Consider the following 14,571-nt stretch of genomic DNA (forward strand, 5'->3'; position numbering starts at 1 on the left):
AAGAAGTGCTAGAACCGATTTCTGAAAATGAGACCCCAGACTGCAACACTTCCATCAAGTATATTGACAGTTGGTTAGCCAGGGCAATGAGATCTAGAATCAAGGACTGTGGTTCAAAAGCAAGTTGTAGGGGCAGCCCAGGTGGCTCAGCGGTTTAGCGCTGCTTTCAGCCCAGGGCCTGATCCTGGAGACCCGGGATTGAGTCCCACATCAGGCTCCCTCCATGGAGCTTGCTTCTCCCTCTACCTGTGTCTCTGCCTCTCTCTCTCTCTCCCTCTCTGTCTCTCATGAATAAATAAATAAATAAAATCTTAAAAAAAAAAAAAAAAAGCAAGTTGTAGTAAGCTTGCCCAACTTACTCTGGGACTCAGGAAAGTCACTCAGCCACTTCTGGCCACCTTGGGATCCCTATGCTTATCTAGGGGTTAAGGTATGAAGAGAACGAGGGAGTATTCTAAGGCTTAGGAAACGAGTCACCACATTATATAAAGATCATAAAATGTGGCTATAATTATCATTTACATCACCATCACCATGACCAAGCTCCTTTGAGGAGGAACCTAAATAAATGGAGTTATTCTTAGGGCCATTACTCCCAGGGTCCCCACAGCTTGGGCAGGACCACTTCCTTGATAGAAGCTGATAATAGAGGAAGGATCCTGGTGCCCGGGGAGCAGAGGGGAGTTTGACTGTGTCTCCCCATTGCTCATTTGTCAGGCTCACATTACTTTGTCAGCATTCCATCAGCCATCCAGCCAACGGGTGGTCATAGCCTCATCTGGTTGGTAGCACTTTGACCTTTGAGTCAGCTGCCCACAGGCTTCAAAAGAATGGATCCTACAGCCAAGGCTGTCCTCTGCATCAGAGCAGGATAGCCTTTCCTGGTCCTGTATGGTTGATCTGAACCTCCTCTCCTGGTGTAGTAGAGGCAGGGAAATGGACGGGATGACTCTCACCAAGGATCCTCACAAGGAAGTAGGATGCAGAATACCCTCAGAGTCCGGAGGCAAGGGCTCCTCAAAGACCCATTCAGCCAGCCTGTACCCTGCCTCTCCCAGCAGGGCCTGCTGAGGTCCTTCAAAGAGAGTCAGAGACTTGCCTAAGGTCACGTAGATGCCCAGTCAATATCTGAGTTTTGCTCCAGGGCCTTCTCTGCTGCCCCAGGCTAGCTTTGCACCTCCCTTTGGGATGCTTCAACACAGGGAATGGGCTTTCACCTATCTTGCCATTCAGGACCTCAGGGTTTGCATTCCAGGTGAAAAGTGAAGCATGTGGAGAACTTGGGATCAGTTAGCAGCTGCCTGTGCCCTGATCCACTTAAAAGTGAAGGGCAAGCTTGAGGATACAGGCAGTGTGGCAGAAAGCAGCTCTGTTAATGCACCAAAGAAAATGTGCTGGCCTAGTGGGAGAAAGTTCAACTCAGTTATGTGTGGATAGATGATCACCCCATCATGGTGGCTCTCTGTATCCCCCACCCCCCAACCCTGCCCCAGCTGGGGCCCAAGCAAGTCTCACTCAGAGTAGGGCTGTCCGGGGAGGCTTAGAGACAGTGCAGGTGCACACGTGTGTCTGTGTTGCCGGGGAGGGGGCGGGTGGCGCAGGGGATGGTTACTAAACATCATCTATTTATATCCCAAATGCAAGAGTTTGCTTAACTCTGGATGACTGCCTCCCCACCATTCGGTTCCTTACGCTTCCTTAGCAGATTCTGAGTTTAGCCATGTAACAGGAAGGAGACATGCTAGCGTCCCTCTCACCTACTGAAGCCTAGTCCAGGCCCTGATGACTGGGGCTGCAGGAGATCTGGGCCCCAGGTAGCCCCTCACGACTCCCTTGCAAGCCTTTCTGTACATGCAGATGTTTCTGACTTTCCGGTGATGTGTCCCTCCCACCAGTGTTCAAATGGATCTTACTCCACAAGCAGACACCTAGCAAGGGTGGCCTGGAAGTGAGCTGGCAGGTAGGGGAAACTGATCCCAAGAGGAAAAATCTTCTCCTAAGGCCCCATAGCTAGTGAGGCCTGCTGGACAGTGTGTACTGTCCAGCTCTGAAGAGGCTCTTGCCCTGCCAAGACCCTGGGGGAGGCAGAGAGCAGGAGCCCCCCCCCCCCCATCGATGAGCTGTGTCTGATCCACACCTCATTCTCATTGTGGCAGCGGCCGCAGGCCTCCCCACGCCCCTTGGCCTGGGACAGTAGTGGTGGCTGGACAGCTGTCTGGACGTGCTCGTCTCATGCCATGTTCTGGTCCTGGCTTTGAAGTCGGTGCCTCCGTATTGATATGTCGTGCCCTACTCCGTCTCCCACACATCATGCTGAGGTTTTAAGGGGCATTTACAATCAATTGAAAAATAAGACCCAGGAGACAGAGAGATGGCAGCAATAGGTCACCGTCATTACTAGCGAAGCTGGTTGGAGTATGTGGCTTTCTCTCTGCAGCCAGAAGCCTTAGCACCTCCATCAGCTCTGGTTGAAAGAGGCTCACATGCTTTTCTACGAACTGCCCCCACTAAACTCACTGCATGCAGGAGAGAAGAAAATTTGGCATCCTGAGGGCAGGCTGGTCCCGAGGTGAAGGAGGAAGGCCCACTCACTAGATAGGACAAGCAGTGAGCAAGGAGAAGAGACACCGGGGGTGTTCCTCTAGTTGTCCCTGCGGGAAGCAGGAGGCCAGGACAGAGGAGGCAAAGTCCGTACATGGCATGGATTGATGACGCCGCAGCACCAAGGTGTTTTTCCCATCTGAGCCCCACATTTTATGCAGAAGGCTCAGAGAGGGTGAGTGATTTGCCCAAGGTCACACAGCATCTTGTTACAGAGCCAAGCTGGACCCAGACCCCTAGACCAGGGCACCTTGTGTGACATCACTCTTCTCTGACCAGCACCATCCTGGCTTCAAGATCCACCTATCTCAGGATGCAGCGGATGAAAATATCACTGCCTGCCTGTTGCAGCAGCTTTTCCATATGGGGTGGGTTTTATAGCCACCTAATTTCCACCACTTCCTCTCCTACAGTTTTTTGCAATTCATTCTCCACGTTCCATTGATAGGGCTGCCATTGACCTCAGCAAGCATTTCTAGCACATTCCCAGAATTTCCAGCTCTACTGGGCACAAAGCAGGATGAGAAGAGAAGACACGAGGGGGCCTACAGCCCAGTTCTCAGCTTGGAGTCTAATGAGAAGACACCTGTAGCAAAGGACCAAGAGCCCTGTGGGTGGTTTGAATTCCTGTTTCCATTTGGCCAGAGCTTCTGACCTCTCTGCGCTCTTCTGTACATCCAAGCTTGGTAGGAACGTCTCCTGCTCAACCCTCCCTTCCTCCCTGTAGCCAACCCTATCCTAATTCTAAGTTTCCCACCCCTAGCAACCTGTCACTAGTCCCATCCTTGGTCCTGCCCTGAGCCCAGGCAAATCTCATATGTTCCAGGCGCCTGCACAGGGGTCTATGGGCTGTGCCACATCTCCCCCACAGCCTGGGAGAAGATTCCAACAGGAACATCTGGGTCCTTCCGGGGGACAGCTGGAGGCAGCGGTCAGCCATTTCTCCTGTGCCCAAATGCCTCCAGCAGCAGCATGCCCTGAGTTGCCAGGACGTGTGCCCAGAGGAGTCTGGCCCTTATCCTGCCAGCCAGCAGGCCAGGCCCCTCCCCCTCTGGACCCACTGTCTTAGCCCATCCAACCCTGAACTTGTGGCAGTCCTGGCTTGATACCTGTCTTTGGCTTGGAGTCCCAAATTATGTTCTCCTCCTGCGCGCTACCCACTCCCCCAACAATGTGATCTCCTGACCCCAGCATATTGGCTTGGACCTTGGACAGCCTCCATGGCATTCTCTTGATGTGGCCCTCAAAGGCCTCCTGCCTCCCCCAGGCCCGGCCTGTTCCCTCCCCTCGTCTTCCACCTTCCCATCTCTAGTTGGACCAGGTCTCCCCACCTGGGCCGGAACTGAGAGTGAATTTCAGATGTCAGCCAGAACATGCACAATCATCCTGTATGTAGCCTGCAGGGCCCCCCCAGGTGGAGAGGCTGAATGGCGGGGGCCCAGAGGGGTTGAGGTCACCTTTATCCTCCCAATAGTGACATCACCTTACAGGAATGGCTTGAGGCTCTCAAGCCCACATCCTCTCTTTTCTGCACCAACAGTTGGGCAGCCGTACCTCTGAGCCCTGACTGCCTCCGGCCAGTGGTTAATAGCCAGAAATTAATGCACCTGAGGTCATCGCCGCTTAAACAGGGGCTCCATCTCTTCCTGCGTGGCCTATTGGCAGTTCCCTGGCCCTGCTGCGGCCTGCCTCTGTCACCCTCTCACACACAGCCACGCTGGCGGCACCCTTCTCCGGGCAGCGTAACCTTGGCAGCGCCTCGAGTCCCCTCTCCTCTCCTGTTGCCACACTGCTCTAGAATGAGCTGGGGCCTCCACCTCCACCTGCCTGGACACCACGCCTCCTCAGTTTTCCAGCTGTGGCTTGGTTTCCGTCTCTGATCCTGCAGAATAGCGGAGGGGGCCGAGGAGGAAAGCATCAGCAGGTTCCCTTCTTTGTGGTAGAATCAGCCCAGCAAGGAGTTCCAAAAGTCCAGTCATACAAAGTCTTAACACTGCGGGGAGAATGCCAGCTGGTGCCAAGCTGCCTGGGCTCATATGCACCAGTGGCTCTGCCCCAGAAGCCATATCTGGGATTCAGCTTGTCCTCATGCAGCATTAGCTCATCTGCAGATGCAATTTCTAATTAATCACCTTAATGTCACCATTAGAAATATTGCCACATAGCTCCTGCAGAGCTTCTCATTAAAGAAAGTATTGGTTTGGTTCAGACAGTACTGTGCTGTTCCAGCTTTATTTTGGATTTCTAGTTTTAGAAAATACCCAACTTCTCTTCTAGTTCAAACTGTACCATTAAAGAGTAAAGAAAAAAAAAAAAAAGAAACTTAGATGGTACAGAGGGAAGAGGAATGTTTGGGTCCCCTTCTATGCTTTCCAAACTGGTTCCTCCTATGTTTGGGGCCCCCTTTGGTGGATTTTGAAGTGGCATAGTTCTCACGGAGGGTGCTAGAGGCAGAGGCTACAAGAACTTCCTATAGAAGTCTCATTCCTGGTCCCCATCAGACCAAGCGTCAGTGGTTGCTTCTGGAGGGACTGGGGGCAGCCCTGAATGCAGGGACTGGCCAGTCACAGAACTGCAAGTGGGACCGGAGGTCAGGGAGCAGTTAGGGCCAGGCTGGGTCCAGTTCACCAAGGTTCCTTGGGGACTGTGAGGACAGAACAAGACACAGGACAGAGTAGGAGGGCAAACAAGGATCAAAGTCCCCATGGTCCTGGGGGGCAGGACACACATGAGACCCAGGAGTCCAACAGAGGCACCGAAAGAAGGATGTCAGCTGTGAGGTCATGCGCAGGAACTTCTGGCACAGGGTGAGCTTGGGGGAGGCCTGGCCTAAGCTGAGACTTGGCTAACAACGTATGACGCAGCCACGGTCGGGGCAGCGAGGCCCAGGCGACATCACGTCGAGAGGTGCAGGCCGTGGGGAGCACTGCACAGCTGTGCAGGCTCTGACCCAGGATGGGGCTGGGCTGAGCAAAGCAATGGGTGGCGGGGCACGCATGGCACGAGAGCCGAGGCTGTAGTCCCGGCACAGGCGTGAAGGAGCGGCCCGGCAGGCAGAAGCTACCGTTTGGAGTGCCCGGAGGGGCCCCTGAGGAAGGAGGGGAGGCCGCTGGGAGAGGCCACCCGGACACACCTGGCCTGCCTGGCCGAGGGTCTGAGGTCCCTGCAGCCACACACCCGGCCGCTCCTGGGGGGTGACACACACAGCAAGCCAGCGCACAGGCTCTGCAGCTGGAAACGCTGGGCTCGGCCACGTCCTGCGGTGTGACCTCAGACCAGCTGCCAGCCTCTCCATACATGCGTCTCACGGTCATAGGGAGGCCAATGCCGTGCTCGCCCCGAGGGTGGCTGGGAGCCATCCTGAGACGTGCTCACGAGAGGCACGGGCACCAGCAAGAGCTGGTGACACCCTGGCCTCGCCGTCACAGGTCCCCCACGGCGGGCTGGGGCTGCGCTGGTGCGTGAGGCGCTGATTCTGCCAGGGAAGCTTCATTGCTCTCTCCGTGTCTCGGGGGACGCGCTGCCTTTCCATCACTCTCTATAGGAAACCACGGGGCCAGCTCTGGAGAAGCACGGAGGCGCCCTGAGTCGGGCTGTCGCCCCCAGGCTGCAGGAATCCTGGTGGCCCCAGAGGGAAGGTCAGCTGCCTGGTGGCAGAGCGCGGGCCTGCCCCGGCCGGGTAGCTAGGAGAAGCCAGTAAATCCCGACCTGCAGTGGAATGGGACACCTCCAAATTACATATAGGGTGTCGGAGCTGGCAGCGCCAGAGCCGTCTTCATGCTTCCGTGAGGCTGCGGCGCCCAGCCCGCCCCGGCTCACGTGGGGGAAGCCAGGGGCTACCCAGCTGCTTCGGGAAACAGGCTGTGGAGCTCTCGGGATGCACCTGGGCTCATAGCATCCCCACAACAGCCCCACAGCCCAAGGGCCCAGGAACTGGAGCCCTGGAGGCTTCACTGATCCTGGAGTCAGAGTGGGCGACATCCTGCCACTAGGTCCCCGCGGAGGAGGGTACGGAGTAGGCCGCTCTCATGCCTCTGTGTGTGCTCAGCTCCAGGCTTCCCAGGAACTAGCCAGCCTGCCTCAGATCTTCCTTTTTATGTCTCCCCTAGGGCTGAGGGGCACGTACGCAAATCAAATCCCAGCAGCAGCCTCAGACTCTGAAGTTAAATGTATAGATAGGGTTCTCAGTCCGGCACCTGTGACATTTTAGGTGACCGGATCATTCTTTGTGGTGAGGCCTGTCCTGTGTGATGTTGAGAAGCATCCTTGGCCTCTCCCCACTAGACGCCAGCCAGGAGCCCTCCTTTCCCCAGGTGCGACTATAAAAACACATCTCCGGATATGGCCAAATGTCCTCTTGGGGCAAAGTCATGCCAGGTAGAGAACCACTGGTATAAATTAAACTATGGTGACAATTCCAAGCCACCCATGGATCAGACGATGACTGGGCTCCTGCCTCCATGCCTGGGGCCTGCACACACTGGCCAGTCCCCTTTGTCTCTTGTGGCGTTCTTGGTGAAAGGGCACTCACGGGTCTTCATCAGGCGACATTTACTGAGCATGCATCTGGACCCAACACCATAGTGGACCCTGAGGGAGAGCCAAAAGAGCCTGAGATGTGGTCCCTGCTCCCCAGAAACTCACAGTCATCCTGGGGAGACAGGGCCATAACACCAGAGGCAGAGGTGACCTCTGGAGCAGGGGGCAAGGTGAGGTCACTCACCCGGCCTGGGAGGAACAGTGTTTAGGGGCCGAGTCTAGCCGAGGAGCAGGAGCAGAAGCTGGAGGCAGATGAAGCTCTGTGGGCATTTGGGCTGGGGAGGCTAGCACCTGCTGCAGACCCGGGGAGGACTTAGTGGAGGCCAAGATGGAGCTGAGTGACAAAGGACAGGCGGGCCCTGGAATTCCAGGCAGGGAGTCACTGAGGGCAAACAGGCGGAGGCTGGAAGGCTGGCGCATGTTTAGGGACCGTGTGGAGGCACTGGGGCGCTCTGCAGGTTTGGAGCCAGCTAGCTTGTGCTCTAGAAGTGCTGGGATGACCCGGCTGGACTGAGGGGAGTCAGGGAGGCTCGGTAAAGCAAAGGTGGAGTGGCAGGGGAGAGACATTTGTCACAGCTCACGGCCTTGCATGGCCGACCCCCACTAGCCACTGGCCCCATTGCCCAGGCTTCCAGCAGTCTGCTCCAGAGGCAGGGCTGCCAGGACCCTCAGGGCGGGGGATCCCGGCGTGTGTGACCCTTTGCCAGCTTCCCGAGGACTGTCACACCGGGGCTATGACTCAGGGCCTCCCCCGCCTAGGTGAGTCACGCACCTGCAGCCCTCCTACCGCGCTGCCGCTGTCTGGGGCGAGGGCCTGTGCCCCCCAGCACCCGGCCTGCCCACTCCCCGGCATGCGGCCATCAGTCCCCCAGGACCCCAGGCTGGCCCCCACACCCCTCCTGAAGGCCTCTGAACAGCCAGGCTCCCAGGTGGGCAGGAGCGCTCTGCTCGCCCCCGACGACTCCATCAGCTTGGGCTGCTGTTCGGTGCCTCCCAGCGAGCCGAGGGCTGGCGTGTACTAAGTCAGCCCGCCCGGCCCATCGGCCCTCCTCCCAGCCCGGCTTCCAGTGGTGGTGGCAGTGACTTCCCCGGGGGAAGTGGCACGACACTGCCAAGCCTCCATGACTACCATCCAGCGTGACTCCCGGCTGACAGTCCCCGCTGATGGGACATCAGTGATGGGAAGAAGAGCCTCTCCCCCCCGCCACAGATGGAAGGCGGCGAAGGGCAACATGCTGCCCTCCTTGTTCCAGCAGCCTGAGTCCTCTCTCAGCCTGCCTCCAAAACCCTTGAGGACACAGGGTGCACCCAGGGAGCCTGGCAGCCACTGACTAGCCATCTCTGCATGTAGGGTCCTGTGTGCAGAAAGAGCTGGCCCCAGAATACTGGGGTCACGGGGGTACGGGGGGCAATTTGGGGTGAGCAGGAAGGGCAGCCGAGTCAGAGGAGCTGCAGGATGTCAGTGCTGCTCTGAGCTGTCGGGGGCACCGGGCAGCTCCCAGTTGGGACACAGCCTGGCCCGGGCCATCAGGCCTGCTGCTGGCTGACCAGTCTGGTTCACCTCACATTGTCACCCGCACACTCTGGGAGCAGGGAGCAGGTCACATCGCTGTAAGGCATAGTGTCCTCCCTTTGGGTCCTTTGAACCCCTTGGGATGGGCAGGGCAGCAAGGGTGCCATTCTTCCCATCCACTGGCTCCATCCCACAGGCACGGCCCTGTGTATGGCCCTGGATGCTGCATCCCGGGGCTATGACTCAGGGCCTCCCTGAGAGAGCCTGGGGAAGATCAAACTTCAGTTTGCCCAACTCCCTGAGCCACAGTTTCTCCTTGGAGCATGTTTTCCTAATTCACACTAGGCACCGGTGGCTGCTCACTCAAACCCAAATCCACTGATGTTCCACCACCGTTCTTCGGACTTCCAGTCCCTGCATCTCAGAGGCTCATCAAGCAGAGAGAGCCCCTCCACAGACCTTTTTGTCAGCCTCCTGCCTTGGCTCACCTGGACACCATCCCACACCTGTCACAGCCCCGGGCACATGGGGCCCTCCTTCCTCTAACCCCGCCTGTGGCATAAGAAGTCCATGAGGCCCAGGGAATATGCCCTCGTGGGACATGCAGCTCCCTTCCTCATTCTAGACTAGGAGCTAGTGGACAGCGTGAGCCTCCATCCAGAGCCCGCATAGAGGTGACAAGGTGGCTGTGTCCCTCAAACTCACCACATTCTCCCCCCAGGGGTGGTGGCAGGGGTGGGGTATGTGGATCCTGGCAGGGGATGGACTGAGCTTGGACAGGTGGGCCAGAGGCCTTCTCTGGTATGGCCCTGAGCTTGGAGCAGGTGGAGAAGGGGGTACCAGGGACTCCCATTTGTACTCTTGCCTTAGGCCCCATAGATGAGAAGGGCAGGCCTGCCACCATCATTCAGGTCCAGGAAAGCTTCCCTCACCCCTGATGGTAGCCAGTGCTGAGCTCAGGAGACCATGGGCTCAATAAAATGGCTGGGGGCTAGGGGCACTATTGACTTACCTTGGAAGGAAGCCTTGCCCCTGGAAGGAATGTTCTTCGTGAATAGGAATACCCTCTCCTCCCTCTGTGTTTAAGTCCTGCCCAATGCCAGGTTTCATGCTGGGCTGAGATAGTCAGTCAAGGCCCCTGCATGAACTCCCCTCACCCCTGAACTGGCCCGACAGCCACCCATCTGGCCTACCCATCTGGCCTGCCCCTCGCCTTCTTCCCATTCACAGACCCACCTGCTTGCATCCCTTCCCCTATTTGATGAGCCCTGGAGTTTTGGGGCTCAGTCATAGGCTGAGCTCTCTCCTGCAATCCAGAGATATCAGTGACCATGGCCAGATGGGACAGGCGGTGCCTGGGAGATGTCACTAACCACTGAGCATGGGTAGAGGCTGGGCTCCCCCAGAGGAGGCAGCAGCACTCCACTGCCTTCCCCCTCATTCCCTCTCCCCTGCCTGTAGCCTGCTTCCTCTCTTCCTCCCTGTCCCCAGCTTGGCCACGTGGGCCTGACATGCATCTCTGACCTGCGGATGGAACAGTGTCCCGGAGCCTCCTGACTGTAAAACCCGGTGGGAGCAAGAGAGCACAGCCGGGAAGCCAGCCAGCAGGCTGTGAAGCGTGCAGAGCAGCCCCGAGCCTTGAGGCCAGGCAGTGGTGGCAACAGGAGTTTAGAACCCTGTGCAGGGCCATGAAGGGCTTGAAGACACACCAATGCCCTTCCTAGGCCACGTGCCTTTACAATTTCCTGAGCCTTGGTTCTTGCCAGCCACCCCGACACTCACAGCCTCTTCTGCTCTCTCCACCACCGTCTGCCCCCTCCAGGCTTCCCACATGCTCTCCCCTCTGCCTGGCACACGCTTCCTGCCTTCTCCACCTGGGAGCTCATCCTCAGAGATGCCATTCAGGTGTCAACTCCTCCAGGAAGCCTTCTCAGACTGCCCTCCCCCACCTAGGACCACCCATCATTTCTAGGGCTTATCCCATTGTAATATTTGTAGCACAGCATTGTAATTATTTATCTGTGCCCCCTCCCTCCCACCAATAACTCTGAGGGACGTAACTGTCTTACTTAGGATACCTGGCCCATAGGAGGTATTTAATAAGCATTGGACAGGTGGATGGGTTAACGAACTGACGGTAGACCAGGAGGTGAAGGGGTGTATGGAGACTCCATACCAGCAGCCAGGAAAGGTGAGGCTACCCAGAGCTGCTGGGAAGACGAGGCAGATGGTATGGGTGATGGGGTCCCTCGCAGGTCGCCCCACCTCTCCCGCTGCTTTGGGGAGACTGTAGTTCTCGGCCTAGAAGTCCTGAAGTGCCGTCTGCCCGCCCGGGCCTGATGCTGGTGGTGACCACCTTCACTCCTTTCTCCTAGTATTTCTGCCTGTTACTGGTGATCTTCCTGGTTGAGCTGGTGGCGGGGGTCCTGGCGCACATGTACTACCAGAGGGTGAGTGCAAGCATCCTCCTGCTACGTTCCCCATCAGCACCCCTCACGGGGGCACCAGCACAGGGCAGGGTGCATAGGTATGGGGGAGCTAGGGCCCTGACACACGGGGGGGCCTTGTCTCTCCAGCACCCACAATCCTAGGCACATCTGGGTCCTACGTCTTGGCCCGCATCCAGCGATTCTCCACCCCATCTGTTGATGCTGGTGTGCGGCGTGGGAGTCAGGGAGTGGGAATGCCCCATGGGAAGTGGGGCGGCCCCTCTCCCCTTCTCAGCAGAGGCAGAGGATGAGTCCAGCTGGCGGGCATCCAAGGAGAAAGGCCGGGGATGGGGCCTGCCTGCCTGCCTCGGACAAGGACGAAGTGGCCAGTCAGGTGCCCTCCCACCAGGTTCTGGGAATCAGGGGCTTGAGACCACGACCAGGGTGAGACAGATGACACATTGGTTATTGTAAGCCAGCACCCGTACAACCGATGGGTGCCTGCAGGGTAACAGTTGTAAATATTTTTAATATTTCCTCATCATCTAATGAAAACAGATTTAAAAGCGCCCCTGTGCCCGGCCTCCTTGCCCTGCCACCAGCTTTGAGCCGGGCCTCCCCCACCAGCCTCTCAGCTCTGCCTGGCACCTGTCAGGGCTCCGGCTTCTGCAGCCTCCCACCCCCCCCGCCCCGTGAACTCCTGCGCAGCCTCCCACTCCTCCCTCCCGGCTTGGTTAGGAGGGGCCGGGGGCGTGGGACCAGGCTGGGTGCTTCCACTGAGGCCGCCTCCCCTCCCCGCTCTCTAGCTCAGCGAGGAACTGAAGCAGCACTTGACCCGGACCCTGGCTGAGAACTACAGGCAGCCCGGAGCTGTGGACATCACCTTGTCAGTGGACCGCCTCCAGCAGGACGTAAGCACCTGCCCCATGGGCTCGAAGCCCCTGCAGACGTGGGTTCAAATCCCGACTCCATCCTTCTGTCCGTGTAGCCCTGGACAGGTTACTTACCTTCTCTGAGCCACACTGGCCTCTAAAATGCAGCCTCATAGTGCGTGTGGAGCACTCAGTATAATCACATATGGAGAAGTCCACCCCACTGTGAAAACTGCATACTGAACCTCGCTCTGTCCTCCCCGTCCTGTGTCCTGCTCTCCCACCCCAGCTCCCTGCCAACTGCCTCCTCCAAGCACCGCCCCTATGCCTTTCCCCGCCAGGCCCCGGTGGGCAGCAAGCTGGCTGGCCCATCTCCTGGCCAGGATCCGGGATCTTTCCATCAACAAGGCTGCCTGCTTCCTCCTCTGGGTGCAGACAGCCACGGTCCCTGAGGAGTGGAGGTATTTCAGTTAGGCCACTGTAAGAACTTCCCAGTTGTGAGCGTGGGGCAGAAGGACGGTCTCTCCTGTCTATGAAGACACTCAGCAAATTCTCCCAGCGACACCCACACTCCTGCCTGAGGTAGAGAAGGGGCAAGTGGACCTCAGACCTCAGATCACTGTGGTGATCACTAGCTGTGTGTGATTATGTAAATTTGTTTCACATAAATACCAGTTCCTCAGTCACTAACCACACTGCAGTGCCTAATAACCTTACGTGGTTAGTCACCAAATTGGACAGCACACATAAAAGGCATTTCTGTCACTGTAGAAAGTTCTGTTGGACACTGTGGCTCCAGGATCCTGATGGCTCCATGTCTGAAAATCTGAGGAAGCTCTGCCTATGCGCTGGGGTCTCCCTTCTCCCTGCCACTCCACCCTCACCCTTAGCCTGTCTGTGCTCTGTGTCTGCAGACCCCACCCTGGGCCTGAAGCCTTGGTCTTTTTTGCCAGGAATAGCAGGCAAGTAAGCAGAGCAGAGGTTGGTGGGGCTCTGAGCTTTAGGGGCATCTTAGTTGAGTGGGGGAGGCACCCTCCCCATCTCCCCAGGACTGGCTTAGCTCCCAGTAAGCTCTGCATGGAGTGGTCTCTTGTCCTTGGCTACAGTGGCTCAGGGCACCCGTGACATAGGGACACCCATCCACACCCACACGCTTTGCCTGCACACACCCTGTGGGGCAGCCCTGTCCAAGGCTAGGTCTGCACTTGTTGGGCCTCCCGAGTGAGGATCTGGTCCCTGCCCTCGGCGCCTCACGCTGGGAGCCTGACACAGAGCCGGCAGCGGCACCCAGCACCAGGCTGGGAGGGCCCTGAGTGGAGAACAGAGCTGGGGAGGCCACCTGGGGGACCAGGAAGGAGGTCCTGGGCTTGCCTAGGGAGGGAGGGAACAGCATGAGGAAGGGCACCATGGGAGCCAGTGTCCGCCACTGCCCAGGGCCTCCGTGGGCACCAGGGCACACGGCCGCCACCTCACACGTGCCAGCCACAGTTAGAACCAGAGGTGCACGAGGGACCTCAGGCCCAGCCTGCAGCTAGGCCTGAGGAAGCAGCCTCAAGGGGGCAGCGGCTTCAGGCCAGGGCCAGCATCTGGGCCGCGGGCTGCACCCCAGTACACAAATGGCACCCGCATGCCTCACCCACATGTACTCACAAAACGATCATCGTAGGAGAGGGTGTCTCCTACTAACTGCTCAGCCCTGCAGGACCCTCTTCTCCAGGCTTTATAGAATAACTTCTCACGGTCCTCACACACCAGACTGAGGTCCCTCATCAGCCCCATTTACAAGTGCCAAAACTGAAGCCCAGAGAGGGCAAGTAACCTGTCCAAGGGCCACACAGAAGTATAATCCCACGTGACTCCTCGCACACACCGTGCTATTCCCAGCCCCAGGTGCTGTTCCATCCTGCCTGCCTCCTCAGGGCTCCTCCTCTTCCTTGTGGGGCCTTTCCAGGCTTGTGAACGGAGTCACTCGCCCCTTCCTCTGAGCTACACACGTCTCCCCGGGTCTGTCCTAGCTCCAGAGAAGCGTCAGAAAGCCAGGAACCAGGTGGCTGACGCAAGAGCCAGGGCCGGCTTCACTCCTGGCACGTAGTAGGTGCCTAACACACCCTCGTTAACTGTACTGAACGTACCTCCCACGCTGCCTGCACCCCCACACAGACAGCCTCACCCAGCTGGCTCTGTGGCTCACATGGGGACTTGGTCCCTCAACTCAGAAAGGCAAGAGAGAAGCAGTGTCCTGTTGCATCCCCGGGGCCCCGGGCTGGAGCTGTCCTGCCCTGGAGCAGAGCAGAAGCCCACCTGTCTTATCCAGCACTGACACCGCCCCTCTGGTCAACACTGACCTGCCTGTCCTGGGCTCTGGGACACCCTCTGTGTTCCTGTTGGTCTGAGGGCTCTGAGGCTTCAAAGGGTTGAATGAGGGCCCAGGAACCTCTGAGGCAAGGCGAGGTCCCTGCCCCTGGGGTCCTGCTTCCCTGGGTGACTAGGAAAACACTCCCACATGGTCTTGGCCCTGCCCTGGGCTCTGCCCGGGGTGCACAGCCCCACTGTCTCAGGGACCCAACTGCTTCTACTCCCCATGCATCTTCTCACAGACCCTCCCTGCCCTCAGAAC

At 57.9% G+C, this 14,571-nt stretch overlaps 1 protein-coding gene across 13 annotated transcripts in view; it reads left to right on the top strand.

The window, feature by feature from the left end:
- The window catches only part of TSPAN11 (tetraspanin 11), a 75,974-nt gene that overhangs the window by 49,807 nt on the left and 11,596 nt on the right, over positions 1-14,571 (top strand). For 9 of the 13 annotated variants that reach the window (XR_003234467.2, XR_012002985.1, XR_012002986.1 and 6 more), the window contains 2 exons: positions 11,029-11,103; positions 11,889-11,993. Coding sequence is in view for 9 of the 13 variants with exons in the window: in XM_025995396.2 (XP_025851181.1) it covers positions 11,029-11,103; positions 11,889-11,993 (180 nt within the window). In the remaining 4 variants the exon portion in view is untranslated. The remainder of the gene's footprint in view (positions 1-11,028; positions 11,104-11,888; positions 11,994-14,571) is intronic. The other 4 variants (XR_012002987.1, XM_072766219.1, XM_072766218.1 and 1 more) reach the window with 1 other exon arrangement.

This window comes from Vulpes vulpes, chromosome 8 (assembly GCF_048418805.1).
Source record: "Vulpes vulpes isolate BD-2025 chromosome 8, VulVul3, whole genome shotgun sequence".
In the NCBI taxonomy this organism is placed as follows: domain Eukaryota; kingdom Metazoa; phylum Chordata; class Mammalia; order Carnivora; family Canidae; genus Vulpes; species Vulpes vulpes.